Source organism: Oryzias latipes, chromosome 19, assembly GCF_002234675.1.
Source record: "Oryzias latipes chromosome 19, ASM223467v1".
Taxonomy (NCBI): domain Eukaryota; kingdom Metazoa; phylum Chordata; class Actinopteri; order Beloniformes; family Adrianichthyidae; genus Oryzias; species Oryzias latipes.
Window position 1 is genome coordinate 6910941 of NC_019877.2, and position 18303 is coordinate 6929243.

The window sequence follows — 18303 nt, forward strand, 5'->3', positions numbered from 1 at the left end:
GTCTTACCTGTTGTAAGCCTGCAGAAGCACCCCAGCTCTGCAGCCAGCCCAGACACGCACAGGCTCAAAAGCAGCTATCCAATTACAGCAGAAAACTGCAAATTAACGTATTAAAGTTACAAACCCACATCAGTGAAGGCAGCCTTGTAATTGATAGTTAAAATACACACCCTTTATACCAGGTATGATTAACCAAAAAACAGTGAAAGAAGCATTTGTAAGTAATTTATTGTAAAAAATACGTCAAATGTATAAAAGACTTTCAGCTGAAAAAAAATGCAAACATTAAACACAGAAGCTGTACAAAAAAAAATATCTGCACAACAGTTGTGCTGTGTCATTTCACAAAGCACATTTGGCATATGAGCATGGAATTTTTAGAATTTTTAGTTTTAGGAAGAGAATTTCCACAACAGTTTGTTTGATGACCACCACATAAAGCTGAATTCCTATTTTACCGTCAACACCAGTCAAAGATCTGAGGCTTCAATTTACAACACTAGACATAGTTTATGATTTTTGTAATTAAAATCATTCACACCAAAAATCAATAACAGAATGTAAACTTTCAGAAAATACAAAAACAAAGAGTTGTCCATTATAAAATATACCTATTTTTTGTTGGACAATCTTGGCCCGACACAGAAAAGGTTTGATTTTTATAACAAACCCAGCCCCAACACACATAAAGACAAATATTGCAGAATTATTATTTGCATAAAAATATTTTTGAACATTTTTTTTTTAAACAAAAGACATTTCTGAAGCAAGTGTATTTAAAGTATGGCTAAATATTCAAATACAGGTGCATTGAATAATTATGGCTTTTAGAAAGTAAAAAAAAAAAAAAAAACACCCGTGAAGGACCACAGGATGGCAAGAACCAGTGCTTAAACATTTGTGTACCATTAAAAAAAAGGTTTTTACATTACAAGGCAGACATTACTTCAACCGGCTCAGTGTGGCGATGAAGAGCAAACAGATGCTTCCTGCACCGAGGAAGGTCCCCACCTACGTTTAAATAGACAAAAGGGAGACGGAAAAACTGGAAAAGTGCCGCCGGGGTTCATTTTATTTCAGATATGATGTTTGTTCTGAAGATTTTCCCTTTGATAACACCCTACTTTACAAGACAACAAGATAAATGAGGCTGAAATTGGAGAAGAGCGGTCTGGGGATTGAAAGGACTGTGACCCTTAGCTGAAGCAACAAAGAAATCTGCTGCAGGCTCAACGTGAGCACATGAGCATCGACAGAAAGGACTTTAATAGAGAGGAGGAGAAGTGATCATTGCACAAGCTTTAAGACACTGAAGAAAAAAATAAGGCTAGATAGACAGTGTACGACTCAATAACATGTGGACAGAACAGGCAAAAAACAGAAAAAAATGAAAGGTCAAAGGCGGTCTGCGGGAAACCTGGGATCATGGCTCGCAGAATCTATGTTTACTTAAAGACATAGAGCCGGGATTATCAATATTTTAAGGCGGACTGCTGCATACATCCGTTTCCGATGAGACGTGAGGCTGAAATCTGGTCGTCTGGAAGGCGTCTTCAGGTGAGTCGGATTCCCAACACCTGCTCCAACTCTTGTCTTCGCTGCTGCACCTTAAAAAAAAGAGAAAAAAAGCTCGTTTCAGTGCGTCTTTGGAATGTGAGCATCGGAAAACGCTTCGGCCTCTACCGTTACTCACTTTGGAGTAGACGTATCTACCCACTGCCTCTGGCATCCAGGGAGCCTCGTAGAACTCAGCCCTCCTCTCCTCCTCCGGGTTTCCGGTCACATCTGTCATCAGCTGAAGAACCAAAAAAAAAAAAATATGTCAGAAATATTTCATAAATAAGCTTCAGTCCGAATTCCCTCACTACTTGGTGCACTTTATAGGGCGTACGCCATTTTTTTTGGGTTGTCTAAATCAACATTTACAAAACACAAGTGCCCTGGAAATTTCCCAGATTGCCACTAGATTGGCAAATATAGACCACAATGCATTTCAAAGATTTGTCATTTGAATAAAACCTATTTCAATTTGTTTTTTTTTTACAATATCCACATTCATAAATAGTGCTTGTAAAATATTCATATTTCTTAGATTTTATTTTTGGCAAATGGGTGACGTCATATTTGCTGTCATTGATCATGTCAAGGTTACATTAAAATAGAACTGCAACATATGTAGAAAGCAGTGAGAGAATCCGGGTATAAGCCAGGAGAAACGCTTTAAGAAGGTAAAGAATTCTCCAGAAAAAGGTCAAAGGTGAGGACATTACCTTCAGATCTCTGCACTGAGACTTCAGCCAGTCCTGAATGAACTCCTGAGGACTGTTGCTGAAGCTCAGCATGAAGTCTCTCTCAGTCTTGAGTTGGTTAATATACTCGATTGTTTCATGAATCTGAAGTAAAAAAAAAGAAACAAATGAACACATTTTTACAATGAATGCTTACAACCAGCTGCAGCTGTAAAAAGCTTCTGCGGGAACTCCTGAGGCCACACCTTCATTTCTAGAGTGGCGATTTCCTGCTGGCTGTTGGCGGAGGACAGGAAGCTGTTCATCTGGGTTTTCAGAGGGTCGTCCACCTCCACGTCGATGTCATAGCAAGCGGTTTTCTTCTGGTCTGTGGGGTCCACACTGTGACACGGAAGAAAAGGGACTAATAGCTACTGGGAGGTTTCACGAAAAGGCTTCTAAAAACATCCCAGGCACGTCGTGTTTGTTGTGCATTTGTTGACAAAGCCAACGTTTGTGCTCACTGATAACGAAATCCAGTAAGTGTTTTCATTACAAACAGATTTACTTTGTTTCTGACTTTAGATCAAAAGCAGTATGAACTATATTTCACAGTTTTATGTTCTTCTCAGAGACAATTAAAGTCCATTTCTAGCTTTTCCAGAGCTTTACAAAAAACTCCACATATTGAAGAAGGAAATCCTTTTCACTGCAGAGGCAGATAGTAAGAGACAAATGATCCATGTCATGTTTTGAAATCTCTGGTCTGCATTTTAGTTCTCCATCCTATAAACAAAGTTATTTCAACAATAAAACTTTATGCTCAAGTTTTAAGAAGTCTTAGCATTTGCAACAAGCCAGAAATTAATAATGATTTCCAGTTTTAGGACAAATATTTGCTTCTTCCAATTATTCTACTCTTCGGTTAACCCCTAGAAGACTTCTCTTTAACCCCTTCATGCCTTACATAATTACCAATTCTACAAAAAAAGATATTCTTCAATGTTTTTTGGGTTCAAGGTGATGCCAAATTCAATGGAGTCTGGATTTAGTAATAAGTACTAACATACCCCATGAAGGGGTTAAAAGTGCTGCTGCCATTAAATAAATAATATTCCTTTTTCTATTCCTCATCATTTACTTTGGTTCTTAAATATATCACTGAACTTTTGATGTTTGTAGAGCTGCTCTTACACTCGCGCAGAGCGATGAAGAAAGAACAACCCCTCCCCACCTGATGATGTGATTGATGACGATGGGGTCAGGGTGCTGCAGCAGGCCCGCCAGCTTCATGGGAATCTCAGAGAACCTCATGCGTGGACAGTTAAAGATCTGAACAGGACACAGTAAATTAGAGCCAGGAGTCGGACTCTAATAGCCCCGCCCCCTCGCCAGAGTCTCACCTGTCTGAAGTAGCGGTTGCAGTTGATGAACTCCTTCTCGTGGCAGTCCTGCAGCTTGTTGTTCTTGATGTAAAGCCACAGGGCTTGCATGATGCTGGCCCGAGTCTGCGTGTGCACGCCCAGCAGACGGGCCAGACGGGGGTCCAGCTTGTACTGGGGGGGCTTATGGAGGGAAAAGGGGGGGTTAGCAAAAGGTCAACTAATCCTCAAAATACCTAAAGTCCTTTTTGATCTAGTTTCAAAGCGTTCCTAGAGGTTTTTTTGTTCTAATTTCAATCTAAAAGCCTGTGTCGTTTTCTAGGACATAGTTTCTGCAGAGCGGCAGGAGTTCTTTGCCTTTGAGTTGTGGCTCTGTTAGCGCGGAGCAGCCCTGCTTCCGCTAACAGTCGTCTGTTTACACGCTCTCCCGCTGACCGTCTGCACGCGGCCTCATGGGAATGGAGCAGAGCCTGGAGCTTGTGGCCCCGCCCAGCGTGTTTTCTACGTCACAAACACCATCTTTTTCAAACTGCATCTTGTGTCTACTCCTGAGTCAAAACCATTTGAATAAAGAAATACTCAGAGATGTCTTTTTTAATTTGAACTCTCTTTACATATGTGCTCCATCACGAGAAAAATGCCACAAGAATGTGTTAAAAAAAGAAAATTCGATTTTCATCTGAGTGGGTCTTTGGAGACTTTTTATCGGATCAGATGAAAATCATGTTTTGTTGGATTTTTCTCAGAATGGAGGACATTTTTTAAAGAATTTCTGATGAATCAGGAATAGATAACAACTAGCTGTAAAGCTGGATAACTACAATATTGCTCACAGTCTTTTTTTTTTTTTTGCTACACTAATGTTAGCTTGGTGTTGCGAGGAGCTGTAATCTAGCGGGAGAAAGTATAAACAAAGGAATGCTGGGATATCAACAGTCACTCGTCCTGAGCTGCAGAAACTACGTCTTAAAAATCGACAGGTATTTTGCAAAAACCGCTTGGAATGATGGAAATACAGATAGAGTGGGGCTTTAAAGTGAATTGCAAACATGAAGGGCCACCTGATGGTCAAGCATGAGCAGAAGAGTGCATTTAACGTTGACGTCGCCGGGCCTTTTGACCTGGAAACCATCCGTCTCCTGGGTGGTGGGCATTCTGTGCCACTGAAAGGGAAAAATATCCAATCTAATTAGGAATACAAATCAGAAAAGTCAACAAAAGAAAAGAAGAGTGTGGTGTTAACGTCCTTAAAACGTTACCTCCACTAAGTGATTGTCCGGCCCGTAGAGCTCCTTGTCCAGCTCGATCACCAGGCTTTTGAAGAAAGATGAGAACTTCCTCTTCTGCTTGCCGGGCTGCAAACACATGAAACACAGCACTGCGTGACTGCCGAGCGTTCCTGAGCTCCGCGGTGTCAGTCTGCAGCTGCATTGTTGGGCTCTGACCGCATCAGGGAAGAGGAACCAAACTGTTGAGTAGAAAAGGCTGTTGCAACCCGCCCGCCCCCCCCTTCCCCTCCGTCAAATCTGTTTGCTCAGCGTGGCCCCCTTTCATTTCTCCTCTGCCATCCGTTCTCTTTTGGCTGTCAGTCCACGCCGTGCTCCTACACATGCCTGGACCAGCGAGCAAGAGGGGGGGAACATTAGGAGCAAAAACAAAAAAACTGGGGGGCCACGGCTGACAGAGCGAGCTCAATTTTAGGAGGGAGGGGGTGTTTCGGTTGGAGGAATGCAAAAGGGCGATGGTTTCAAGCCGGCAGAAAGCATGAACTCCGGCGTATGGAGGCAGTTGTGGGGTGGGATGAGGAAAGCTGTAAACGCACATCTGGCCGCGAGGTCTGCGCCAAGGATGCGGGCCAACTGACGCTTTCAGAAACGCGAGCAGAGACCGGACCGCTCAAATAATGGCCAAAGAGCAAAAGAACACGAGTCTCTCACTTCCTCCAGGAGTTTGCCTTCCACTCTCAGCTCCCAGGAGGACACCTTCTCCGACTCCTCGCCCTCGGGCTTGCTTGGAGTGAAAGTGTTGGAAATGTAGATCCTCAGCTTGCGCTTTTGCTGCATCATAAAAAAGAAGCAAAAAGCTGATTTAGATTCATTCAAGAGCTTCAGGGTTTTGTCTTTCTTCCACCTATCCATCCAAAACGTTTGGCGTTTATCAGATCCATCGGAAGATCTGGGCTTTTGGTGTCTTTGACGTTTGGAGCCTCTTGTTCAGACTCGCAGGGAGCTTCGAAACATTTTCTGCTTTGCGTTTCTGAAATCAGTCACAACAGTTTCTTGACTGTTTGTGGATTTGTCTGGTTTTAATTTTCAAAACCTAAAATACCATTTGATAATGTTGCAATCAGGCACTTGAGACACTGCAAAACATTTCACTTCTTTAGCCAACAAAAACTCTTCGGCCTCGATTCTCCACACATCTTTGCTGCATTTATCCGACTTTGTCAGATGAATAAGTGAAGCTGCTCAAATATCAAATGTTTTGCGTCAAACCTGGTTTCATCCGTCTAAAGGCGGATCTGAACAGGGACAGGTTTGCTTCAGCACCTGCTCACAATGCAAAAGACATAAAGACTGATCACGTCCAACTAGTATGCCTGTTAATACCAAATCGATCATCTGTGATCTCACTAAGAAACATCAAATCACTCAATCGGTGCAGTCTTCCTCCGTTTATCGCAGCAGTTATGCTCTAATAGCAACAGAAGAAATCTGCAAATTTTCAACAATTATTATAGATGTTTTAACCCCTAACTACCCTATTTAAACACTTTTCTTAGACGTTTATGAACATTTTCACAGCTTTCTCTGTTGTTTAAACTCTCAAAGTTCAAATCTTCATATAAAATAAGCCCAGTGTTATAGAATGGAAACAAAGATCATCTTTGCGAGCTGAACGCATTCTGCATAGCGTGGAGGAGACTGATTGACATTGGTCTGCAGCCAATCAGAGCACAGAACACAAACTGCAAAAAAAAAGAAGAAAAAAATTGCGCTAAATCAATCCTGAAAACAGCGAAACTCTGAAAGGTTAGCAGCGAGGGACCACTCTACTTAAAGTTAAAGAAGAAAACGACAAAAAAAATTGTTCTACTAAAAGTGTCAGAACCCTCCACATCTTGTTTTTTCCTAAAATGGTTGTAGAAACATACCATAATGGGCTTCTTGATGGCCTCCTGAATCTCCATGCGCTTGCGAGCGATGGTTTGATCCAGTTTCCTTTCAAAAGCCAGGAGGTCCATGTAAGCCTGGGACTCGGGGACGAGGTCTCGGATCTGAAAGAACCAAACGTAAAAAGTCGTGATTCAAAACATCCAAAAGCAGGAAATAAATTGAATTCTTTCTGGGGGGGGGGGCCGTTGGTGTTAACGTACCCTCTGTGGCAAAACCTTGTCGGCCATTTTGCGTCTTTTGGCTCTAAACCGCACAGAGAGAAGGATCAACGTTTAGATTAGAAAAGGACTCAGAAAGCCTCAAACTTTTCATGTTTTCATGAGGAAAAAAGACACGCTGACACATGATTCAAGATCAAGTCCAAAAAGATTCGATTAGAGCTCATTTGTGGACAGCTTCACAGTTGGATAACAAAGTCTTGGCCTACATGTCCTCTTCTGAGGGACTTGTAGTTCCTCACCGCAGCTGAACTCATAAAAACGCACAAGAGCTAGTCTGTCTTCAACTAAAGGACACAGTTGATCGTCATTATAAACTCAGAAGATGCTTCCAGAACTGCAGCTTATTTTCCTCCAATTCTGAGAATGTCGTTAGAAAATAAACACGGCAGCACAACAGATTCATTGTAACATTTAGAAATGTGGCGTCACCGAACAGCTTCAAGTGTTTGGAGGCAAAGGCCGGTCAGGAGATCCTCATGCGTAGAATGAGGCTGTGTTTTGGGTCAAAACAATTATACCGTCCAGTTGTTTTAGAAGTAAAGACAAAAACTCTCATGGTGCATCATCGTCTTCAGCGTTTACCCTCGTCTGAGGCTTCCGAGCGCCTCTTGCTGCTGCTGCTGGTGGTGGAGAAAACGCTTTCTTGACGCGTCCATGCCTGGCCGCATGGGAAGGTTACCCCCACCGTAAGAGGGACCGGGCATCTGACTCCCCATTACCCCCATAGGACCCCCCATCCTGCTGGGTGGGATTCCAGGGCGCTGGATGAAAGAAGAACAGTTTGATGAACAAAAGGGAAAAGCAGTTGGCGTGTCGTGTCGTTTGACCCACGTGAGGCTGATCTCTATTGAGTTTGATCCATTCTGTCCATTTCTGGTAGAAACACAAACCTTCAGTCTAACTCAGAGCTGATTTGGATTTTAACATTGTTAAACAAAAGAAAAGTTACTTTGAATATGTCTAAATCTTTCTTATCGATAATTTATTACAATTAAAGCAATCATTTACACTTTTTTACATTTTTGTTTCCCACCTAAATAGCTTCAAAATAAACATAAAAAGAGAAGATTGGGGCTCTTTTCTTAAAATTAACTGTATGGTTTGATGTTAGTTGGATAAAAATAGACTGGACTAATTATGGCTTATTAACTTTTATAACTAAAAACACAATAATTATAGTTTACTAACTAAGAGTTTTCATCAATAATTGGAACAAACTTTTTTAAATATGTCAATCTGAACTACAATTTAACTTTACGAGTAAAGATAAATACTTTTACAATTGAACCTTCATAGAATTTTGTTTAAACAAATAAAAAGATGCATTTCCTGCGCTCTATTAAGCACAGCAATGAGGGCCTTTCGATTCTGCTTTGTTTTTTAGTCACGGCTTCTGCAGACCTTGCAGATATTGAGATGGCCATGAACTCATTTGTAATCAGAGTACACCAAGAGCACACGAGAGCGTGAGTCGGCGAGCCAAAGCTGAGCTGACTTCAGGTCACACCACAGGGAAACGGTTAAGGTTGCGACACGGCCTGGCAAAAGTCTGGACCTCAACCCAAATGAAACACTCCAAGGAAACAAGAGCTGTAACATTTCTTAAAAGCTGAAGCAAAGCTGCAGTGAGAAACGGGCCAAGATTCCAACACAAGGATGTGAGACACAAAAGGAAACATCTGCTTCAAATCCTACCACTAAATTCATACAGAAGATGGAGCATCTTCAGCTTTGCCCCACTTTATTTACAATTTGTTGGCTTATTTTATGGAAGAAAATAATCAGTTTGTATGTGATTGCCAAATGTCCTTGAGAACTCAATTTTGACTTTGAAGACCCATTCCAATGAAAATCATGTTTGTTTGATGTTTTTAACATGTTCTTGGAGGACATACATGAATTAAATGAAGCTTAAAATGGTGTTTTTGAGTGTTTCCTTTATTCAAATCATTGTGAATCAGGCATTTGGCTCAAATCTGTACGTCTGGATGGCCCCGACGTTGCTCGCCATTTTGTTACACCGAAAATATTATGTTGGGGTTGTAAGGAACTGTTGGTGGGCGGAGCTGTTGCCAGTGGAGTAAGCCTGCCACAATTTCCCATCATCCAGGTGTTTACACTCTCTCAACTGTTCCGCCCACAACTCGGACACACGTGTCTAATGAACCACTGCTGCTGTGCAGAAACTATTTCCTAAAAACTGGGATAATCATAATCAAAACTCCACTGGGAAGGTTTTTAAAGCAGATCCAACGAGGATCGAGTGGGACTTTAATATATTTATTCAAAGTTCTTTTACTGTCAAACAATCTTATTTCCTATATGAAAAGAAAATGTGCTTTGAAGACTGGACAGTGAGTAAGTTTGACATTTTATGAACCGTTCACAGAAAAACATACATCAGAACTTTGATGGTTCTAATTTGTAGGATACAATCGGGTCCAAATGAAGCCCAGATGGTGCTGGAACAGGGATGGTATAAGTGGTCTTTGGATAGATGGTGGTGATGATAAACTTCCTTTTGTTTTCTCTAACTGACAGGAGGCCAAGGGCACCCACGTGACCCCGTTCACACTTCAACAGAGTACATTTATTCACAAAGGCCAGAATATTTAAAACCTCTACCCCCAATTAATGTTCTCTGGTGCCACAATGACACGTTAAACCCATTTGACTGATGACGGGAATTTTTTATAACCGTTTTCAATGGCGGAAGTAGTTCCATACCATGACATTTTGACAAGAATTGGCCGCTTTTTCTTGTATTGTAATAGAAATAGTTGGAGGGGAAAAAAGAAGAAGGCAATCATAAAAACAAACCTGGGCAAACTGGGGAATACTTCGGGGATAACCCGTTGGGGGCTGCAGCATTCCGGGCATTCTCATCCCCGTGGGGTGTCCGACATTCATGGGGTTCAAGTTCGGATTCATCGGAGGACCCGTGAACCCCCCTTTCGATGCCATCATCCGGAGCTACAAGTGGTTGAAAGTGCCGCGAAAAACTCCCGACGATTTACGGCCCAATAATAAGCGAGGGAAGCGAGTGTCACTTGAAAATCCAGAAATAAATAAATAAATGAGTTGGAAATAACCGTCGCCGCGTCGGTAGAAGTCTAGCTACACTGACAGGAAGCACGCTGTCAACAAAAAGCTAGCTAACATTAGCTCGGCTTTTAACAGCTCGAGTTCCGGGCTCTAACTGCTGGTTTTCTCAACACGGACGGAGCGGCGACTGTTCTTCGTCACCCCCGCCCCTGCCTGCGTTCCTTAACATGTCCAACTAACTGTCCCTCCGCATTTTAACGGGGAGGCTCACTTAAGACAATAATAACGCCCGATTTAGCAAAAAACTCGGTGTCTTTTAAACGCTTAAATATAAAAATAAATTAAAAAAAAAACGCGAATTTGTCCTGTCGTACACTCCTACATGCAATACTAAGTGGTGCCTTCACTGCCGTCTGAAATCTGAAAGTCAAACTCTTACACACGGTATCCTCGTTTTTTTTTCTCATGAACTTTTTATCGAAAGTTTTATTTTTTATTACATTCTTATAAAGTACATGCTCATAAAAGAAGCTGCAAACAAAACAAAAGTGATGGAAAGATATCACGGACTGACAAATAAACCATATCTCAAGTAATAATTTACATATAATTTGTCATGTTTAAACAAAAATAATACTTTAAATAGTTTTTAAATACATCTAAGGCAAAATAAATCAGGATTTATATTTATATTATATTATGAGATGAATGAAAACAAATTTCCTTAAGTACGCACAACAGCACCCTCTACAGGATATTAAGAGAATACGACTCAGAAAAAACATGGCCAATCATCTTGCTCTTTGGACTTGTCTTCTCTAAGGTTTATGAAAGTTCTCGCCAGAATTGCTTTCTTCCCCTTTACAATGGCATAAAATTATTATTTTTAAATTTTAGTATAGGGATTTGGAATTTCTTTAAATGAGAGTGTTAAACACATTTCTTAGGGCAAGTCAGCAATACTGACCCCAGCTAAATAACTTTTTTTCATATGTATGGCATATTAAACTAGAAATTTAATACTGTAGTCTGTATTTTATTTATATTTTTTTACAATTGACATCAGCCCTGTATAATATCAGTTTGTCCTTGGAAAATAATTAAATACATTTACCAAAAAAATTAAATAAATAAAAAAACTTAAATGCCCTCAGGGATTTAAGATGACAGTTTTTTCTGCAAAGTTTTTTTTGCAACATCTTATGGAAACATGTTTTTGTAGAATTTTACAAGATTTCTTTTTCAGCATTTTATTTAATATGAAAATTTGAGGTTTATTTGTATCTGTATGCAGAGATTACTGTCTTTTGTGAACAAAAGGCAGCTGGTTCTTCGGGAGGGTCAATTAATGAAACTTTTCAGTAGCATGAAACAAAAAATAAAAAGGTCTTTCAGTCCACCCACTCATAAACAGCTGCCCTTGAACACCCCATACAAAACAGACAAAGCAATAGAAAAGCATAACACTTTCCTACCAGATCTTATTCATAAAGTGATTCTATATTTAGGATTTTTTGCAAATAAATGATTTTACAATAATTGGAATTCATGGGTTTGAGAATCCTGTCCAGCGTTCAAAAACGCTGAAGGCCAAGTCGCAGTGATGTCACCAGAGCGAGGAAGTGTAAAGCTGGGTTCCAGCGACACTCAAACCAAGGTAGCAAATTTTTTATTGTACTAGACAGATGAACAAACTGAGCCATGATAGCAGCATTTCAACTATTACAATATTTACACTATCACATCACAGCAAGGATATATGCACCCTTTACATACATTGTAAACACATGGTATAAAGACATGTTTGAATGCTAAAAAAAGCTGATATATTCACAAAGGAAAGGAAAAAAAAAACATTAGGCAGCAAAAAGCTGCTTGTACAACTCGAGGTTACAGAAAAAACTGAAAACAAGTTTCCACAGGTGAAGGACAAGACGCAGTGTGGTGACAAATATAACCCCGACAGTGAACACGAAAGTAAAAGACAAACTATTAGTAATGACTGTCTTAGACATTTGCTATTAAGAATGTCATTCATTCTTTCCTTTTTTTTTACATGTCTATGATCAGAAGGTGTAACAGGTAATCATGATAATTGATTTCAGAAAATTCAATTCAACAAAAGTGATTAGGGGACCCGCACAACCTTACCCCTCAACTCAGAAGCAATCATAGACCTTTCTGGAGGCCAGAGCTGTTCTGAAAACAACATTATTAGAACAGTCGATGCTGTGACTCAGAAACTAATCATTATACTGCATTTGAGCTGGAAAAATTAAAAAATCTTTTCTGATTTAAAAAAAAAAAAGATTTTATTCAACAAAACAAGCTAAAGAGGAGAAACGAGGAACCTCACAAGAAAAAGCAATAATTCCATATCACCCATGACATTTATTCAGTGCAGAGGCTGATGAATCAGCTGAACACTATCAAGAGGAAGTGAAGGAAATGGACCACAATCAGTGAAAGGAAAGTGATACCAGTGAATAAATTAACTGCTGATGGGCTGTTTATAAGAAGAACATTAACATAATGCCCCAGTATTACCTTGTTTATTTAGACTTTTTGAGTGGAAAAGCAGAATAAAGTACTTTAAAAAAATGATTCAGTAAGTTTTTTTTGTCAAGTATAGAGTTGGAGTTGAAGATTTTTTCTGTTGCAGAAAACACTAAGTCCGATGGTTTGCAGACGTTAAAAACCAACGCTGAAGTGCTGTTGGTCTCTGTTGTGTGTCCCTCTGTGCGTTGGCCACACACAACAACGGCGACGACAAAAAGCACGTGTGATTGGACGACGAGCGGATTATTGAGAGAACGCCTCGTCTTTCATCAGCATGCGTGGGCTCTCCTGGTTGTCCAAACGGCGTCTGGGGCCCATCATGCCTACAGAAGATCAATCATATCACACTCTGGAGGTTAAAGACACAAACAAGGGTTTTCATTTTTGTCCAGATTGGACTCTGTAGACATCTTTAATATGCAAAACCAATGCGGCTACGGCATGCTTTTCTCTACCTGCAGAACTTTTCATGTAGCAGAAGTCAAATTCCCTAGAAAGTTGCATCGTGTTGAGCTATCACTTCCTGTCTAATCATTCCATATAATAACATGTTTCAGCTGTTTTTGTGCAGCTTCTAAAAAGTATATTGTGACCACATTTAGAACAAATTCTGTCCATTTGCAGCTGGAGCTGTACGTTAGGCTACCTTCACACCGGCATCGGCAACGCCTTCACGCGACCACCGCCAATGAAACTGCAGGTACATGCACGTTTTGGGTTTCTGCCTTCTAATATCTCCGCTCTCTACGTTCAAAACGTGCATCCATTGTTGATTGTTTAACTAGTTGACCTTTGACCAATCAGGGACTCGGATTTTGTAGTGACCTATGGGTTGCGTCCTTTTCAAAATTTTCGTTGGAAAAGTGATCGTGAAGGAGAAAGTAATTGCGATTCGTGCCCAGCAGGAATTCTACAACGCCAACTCTCTTTCATCTGAAGAGAGCTGTGTAAGAAAAAAAGCCTGAACCAAGATTTTTAACCAAACCTATTCTAACTGTAAGTACATACAATAGTATTGGATGCTGCATGGAGCATCAGAGTGAATTAAAAACCAATCTCTGCTACTTTCTTTTCCATCTGTTTTGTTGTAACTTTTAGATTTTCTGGGCCCATTCTGATATTTCCAACCCCGACAGACTGCCACCCTCTTTAGTTTAACTCCAGGTTTTCTCTTTTCTCCCCCACAGACACTTCTTTATCTGATTTTTACGGTGGCCCTGAAGCTCAAATCACATTAACAAATCACCAGACGCAAAAACATAAAAAAGATCACAAGAGCAATCCAAAAAGGCAACGTTACATTTTAGAACTCACAACAAAATTCCAGAAACCAAAATGTAATTTAAAAAAGGAAATCACAATAAAAAAAAAGCAAACAAACAAACTGACATCACTGATTGGATGATTACTTTTGTTCATATTTCCTGTTGGAATGTATTTTGCACGACAATATCTACCATCACATTTCTTTCAAACAAAAGTTCGATGATTCGGGCAAAACATCCTTCTGCTTTCCTCAAACGCCATCATCCAATCAGCGATGTCCCATATAACCTACCTTTGCTGGTTTCCTATTTCGTTTTATTTTTTAAAATGACTTTCTGATTTCCAGAAATTACTTTTGTTTCGAAAAATGTATTTTTTACGTTTTGGTTTCCGGAATTTTGTTACGATTTCTAAATTGTATTGTTTCCTTTTTTTGAATTTAATTTTGTTTTGCCGTTTTATTTGTGGCAGTGATCTAGGGATGCACGATACGAGGAAAAGTTGTGATTTGCGATATTAACAATCTTGCAATGACGGTATAACTTGCTACACATGAACGAATAGCAAAACAACTAAATAATACATTTCCATTTCACTACAATAGTTTGAGTCAACATACCTTAAATTATACGTCTAATGACCCTCATCTACATAGGAAGTGAGCATCAAATATTCTGTAAAAAGGCTCCATCCAATTGGTCAATAATTTAAAAGCGTCCATCCGATTGATCGAACACATTAGGGGATTTCTTTGATTCATTAAATACTTCCAGCTGCCATACGATTGTTTTAGCACATTTAAGGTGACCATTTATCTAACTTTTTGCTGGCTTTTGCGATATGCGAATTGCACAGGTGGATATCGCGATAACAATAAATTTGCGATTTATTGTGCAGGCCTACTGTGATCTTTAATCTGTTTTTGCGTTAAGTGATTTCCAGATGTGATTTGCACCTCTGGGCCACCGTAGATTTTTACTTCAAATTCAAATAAACAACTTTGTCAGCATTTTAAAAACTTTTGTACCTAATCAATTTGTTTTGAAATCAGTTTTATTGTTTCAACCAACAGATCTTTTGTTAAGAGTAGGTTTGGTCACTTCATTAGGTAGGAAAAAAAAACACAAAGGGCTGTGTAAACACGCAGTAACTTACATTTTAAAATGGTTGCAGATCCAGGCCAGAACCCTCAGCTCCTAAAAGAGGGTTGTGTTTAACCTATAAATAATCTCAGCTTCCAATCCAAAGTAAGAATTTCAGCTTTTTAAAAATAAAATGAATGTTGCTTTTATCTTTGCATCGTAAAAAATGAGATTCAAATATTAAAGCCTCTTAGAACAGGTGATTTTTACAGGTACTCACTGCTTTTATGCTTGAAGGATTTAGATCTTCTTGGCGAGTTTGGATTCTGGGGAAAAAAAAGGTTTCATTTGTTAGGAAATAAGGGTTAGTTCCACATACTTTTATTCTGAAAAATGAAAAAAAAAAAATAACAAAAACAACAAACCTACCTTATCAGATTTCCTTTTCTTTGCTACAAAATAAAGCCGTTTGAATGAAGATTATAGTAAAGGCAATTGGAATAGTAGATTTATGTGAATTTTCATGCAGCAGCGGGAAATCACCTTTCTTTTCTGCGCCGTAAGACCAGTCATTATCATTGACGTCATCATTATCCTCTTGGTCACTTTCTGACTTGTTGTTGGTGTTGTTACCAGTTACTATTCTGTTAAAAAAAAAAAAAATTCAGTAAATCAGTTTGATTTATTTGATTGACTACAAATCAAACTTTTTTCTAAAGGTTTTCCTTTAAAAAAATAAACTTTTTCTTGTGTCTTTTTGTTGCCTTCTAAAGAGCTGATGTGGAATACTAGAAGAATATTATCAGGACTTAAGTTAACCATTCTGTGGTTGACCTTTTAGCCATTTCGCTCTCCTACCTGCGGTTGGCTATGCGGCTACTGTTCCGCCCCATTCCCAGGCATTTCTCCAGGTGCGGGGCAAATCGTGAAGCTGCGATACTTCGGCTGCAGTTGGGACAAACACACTCCTTGTTTTTCCACTGATTGTACACCTGGCCAAAAACATCCAGTCCTGGCTGGTCCACAATTTCTGGAAGGTGAAATCAGCTGTTAATGATCCTTTTCAGTCGGTCAATAAAGTTAAATAAATACAAAAAATGTAGCAGGATTGAATGCTTCTACACGAGAGTGGTTTTTCTAAGCAGATAAGCAAAACTTTCCTAATAATTTTTCCCTCTACTTAACAATTAGTTATCAAGTATAAAACAGGATATACAAACCAAAGTCCCTCATGCTTTCTTGGTCCGTGTCATCCAGGAAAAAATAGCCCTGCTTAACAGCCCGATGGACCTCAAAGCAAAGACCCAAACATGCATCTTCTACCAGCTCAGACAGGATGTCCTGAGCCAGGCCCTGACAAGGGGGACAAAGATTGTCGTGTTAAAATATCTCGACTAAATCAAGCCTGAATGAGAAACTGGAACAATAAATGTAATTAGATTCTTTTAAAGTCCCACTCCGTTCATCTCTGATCTATTGTAAAAGCATTACGACTGGACTTTTAATCATGGTAAAGTTGTTTTTAGCCAAAATCGATAAACCTGTGTCGTTTTCTAAGACATAGTTTCTGCAGAGTGGCAGCAGTTCATTAGAAATTCACTCTGAGTTGTTGGTGGAAATGGTGCAGAGTAAGCCTTCCTCCACTTCCCATCATCACTTTGTTGACATGCTCTCCATTTACCCAACAGCCCCTCACAATCCCAAACCTAACATTACAGGTGCAACAAAAACGGTGAGCAAAATCTGGGCCGTAGAGTTTGGAGCCATTTACCAGCCCAGATGAGGAAAACAAAGACACACATGGATCGGAATGGAGCAGATCAGGAAGCTTGTGGCTTGCCGTTGGAGGTCCTAAGTCACACCTACAATCTTTTTCCAACAGCATTTTTTCTGATTCACAATTTGAATAAAAAAAACAACAACTCAGAAATGCAATTGTAAGCTATATGTCCTCCATCATGATAAAAGTGACACAAGTACATGTTAAAAACATGATTTTCATCGAAGTGGGTCTTTAAACAGATTATTTTCAGACGAAAATACTACTTTTAGAGTAACAATTTATAACTTTATTAGTAATCAGCTCATCTGTGTTTAGTTTTTATAATTAGTTATGCTAAATCTATTTTAAATAACTAAACAGAATTGGTTTTGGAATGAAAACATGAAAAAGTCATTTAGAAAGGTCAGTTGTTTTTTTCCTCAAGAAGGGGACATGAACCCCCCTCCTGCAGTACTAGGAGTGTGGCTGTGCTGCAGTGTACCTCCAGCTTGCTGTTGTCCAGGCTGGACACAGAACAATCCTCCATTTTCATTTGCCAGAACTACCAGATGAACAGCCAACGCTGTGGTCATGCTGTAGCGCTGCACGCATGGGCCAAATCAGGGCTGCAGCAGAGGGGAAGCGCAGAGTTAGCAGCACTGACTGACTCACACGTTTGTGCCTTTAAATGTGTGGGGAAACTCACAATTGAACTGGGAGCCTCGGGAGTTACTTCGTTACGCTTATAACCTGAAAAACATCGACAAAACTGAAAACTTTAGGCGAACGGCTCAACGCCCACTCCTGCGCAGGGCTTTACCATTAAATCAACGCAGCTCAGGTCAATCGTTGAGGAAAACAAAGAGCGTGGCTACGTAACGATACGAATGGAGAAACTACAATGCCAGTTAGGTGGAGGTTAGCTTGAATGCTGCGTTCAAGACTACGAGGTCAACTTATAGGAAGGTGCTACCTAATCACAAAGACTGACAGCAACAAAGAGGTTAAATTATATATTAAAAAATAAATTAAACTATTAACACAAGCTAAAGAAACACCTCATTACAGCTTGTCTCCGAAAACAAACTGCGGCACTGTGACTGTCCGACACGCGCCCGAACGTTTTAAAACGCGGCATATATAAAAAGGTACAATGCAGAACTCTATAGGGGGGAAATGCTCTGCGGTAAATCCTTTAATTGAGTTTATTTACCTGTTTCGGCAGGCATCCATCTTTGCACCAGAGATCAGACGGTAGCAATCGATCGCAGCACGAGCTCCAACACCGATGGTGTATTTTGCCGCGCTGACTGCCGGGGGATTTTTGTTCACTCCACTGTTTTTGTCGGCGGCTGTCACGTGACCGCGTGCGAGCCCTTCAAAGTTCAGGCTTCAAAACCGTATTTTTCGAACTGTAAGTTGAAATTCAAAACAAAATTGTAAATAAAATACAAATTAATACACATGTAAATAAAACACTCCTAATTACAAACATATATCTGTACTTTAAACAGTACTTACTCTCACAATCTCCTAAAATGAAGACTGCTGGGTGGCCAACCACGGAGTTCGGATTATGGAG

The 18303-nt window shown here is 39.9% G+C and overlaps 2 protein-coding genes across 5 annotated transcripts; both read right to left on the minus strand.

Annotated features, from left to right (window-relative positions):
* Positions 1-210: 210 nt before the first annotated feature.
* Positions 211-10441, minus strand: LOC101159227 (SWI/SNF-related matrix-associated actin-dependent regulator of chromatin subfamily D member 2). Its single transcript, XM_004080255.4, has 13 exons — positions 9828-10441; positions 7590-7768; positions 6987-7029; positions 6765-6887; positions 5548-5667; positions 4870-4965; positions 4672-4773; positions 3632-3793; positions 3463-3560; positions 2495-2630; positions 2271-2393; positions 1694-1795; positions 211-1607 (listed from the first exon to the last, which is right to left on the minus strand). Exons 1-13 carry the CDS (start codon positions 9972-9974, stop codon positions 1554-1556), a joined length of 1485 nt encoding a protein of 494 aa, XP_004080303.1. The 5' UTR covers positions 9975-10441; the 3' UTR covers positions 211-1553.
* Positions 10442-11705: 1264 nt separating this feature from the next.
* LOC101165847 (ataxin-7-like protein 3) lies at positions 11706-18056 on the minus strand. Of its 4 annotated transcripts, none has more exons than XM_011488001.3 (10): positions 17935-18056; positions 17428-17471; positions 17224-17347; positions 16180-16312; positions 15818-15989; positions 15503-15603; positions 15389-15411; positions 15240-15285; positions 15033-15073; positions 11706-12934 (listed from the first exon to the last, which is right to left on the minus strand). In XM_011488001.3, exons 3-9 carry the CDS (start codon positions 17272-17274, stop codon positions 15036-15038), a joined length of 564 nt encoding a protein of 187 aa, XP_011486303.1. In that variant the 5' UTR covers positions 17275-17347; positions 17428-17471; positions 17935-18056; the 3' UTR covers positions 11706-12934; positions 15033-15035. The 4 variants fall into 4 exon arrangements, with proteins under 4 accessions (XP_011486303.1, XP_004080327.1, XP_020567762.1 ...); XM_011488002.3 differs by having other exon boundaries at positions 12850-12960; XM_004080279.4 differs by lacking the exon at positions 15033-15073.
* Between the last annotated feature and the right edge of the window lie 247 nt (positions 18057-18303).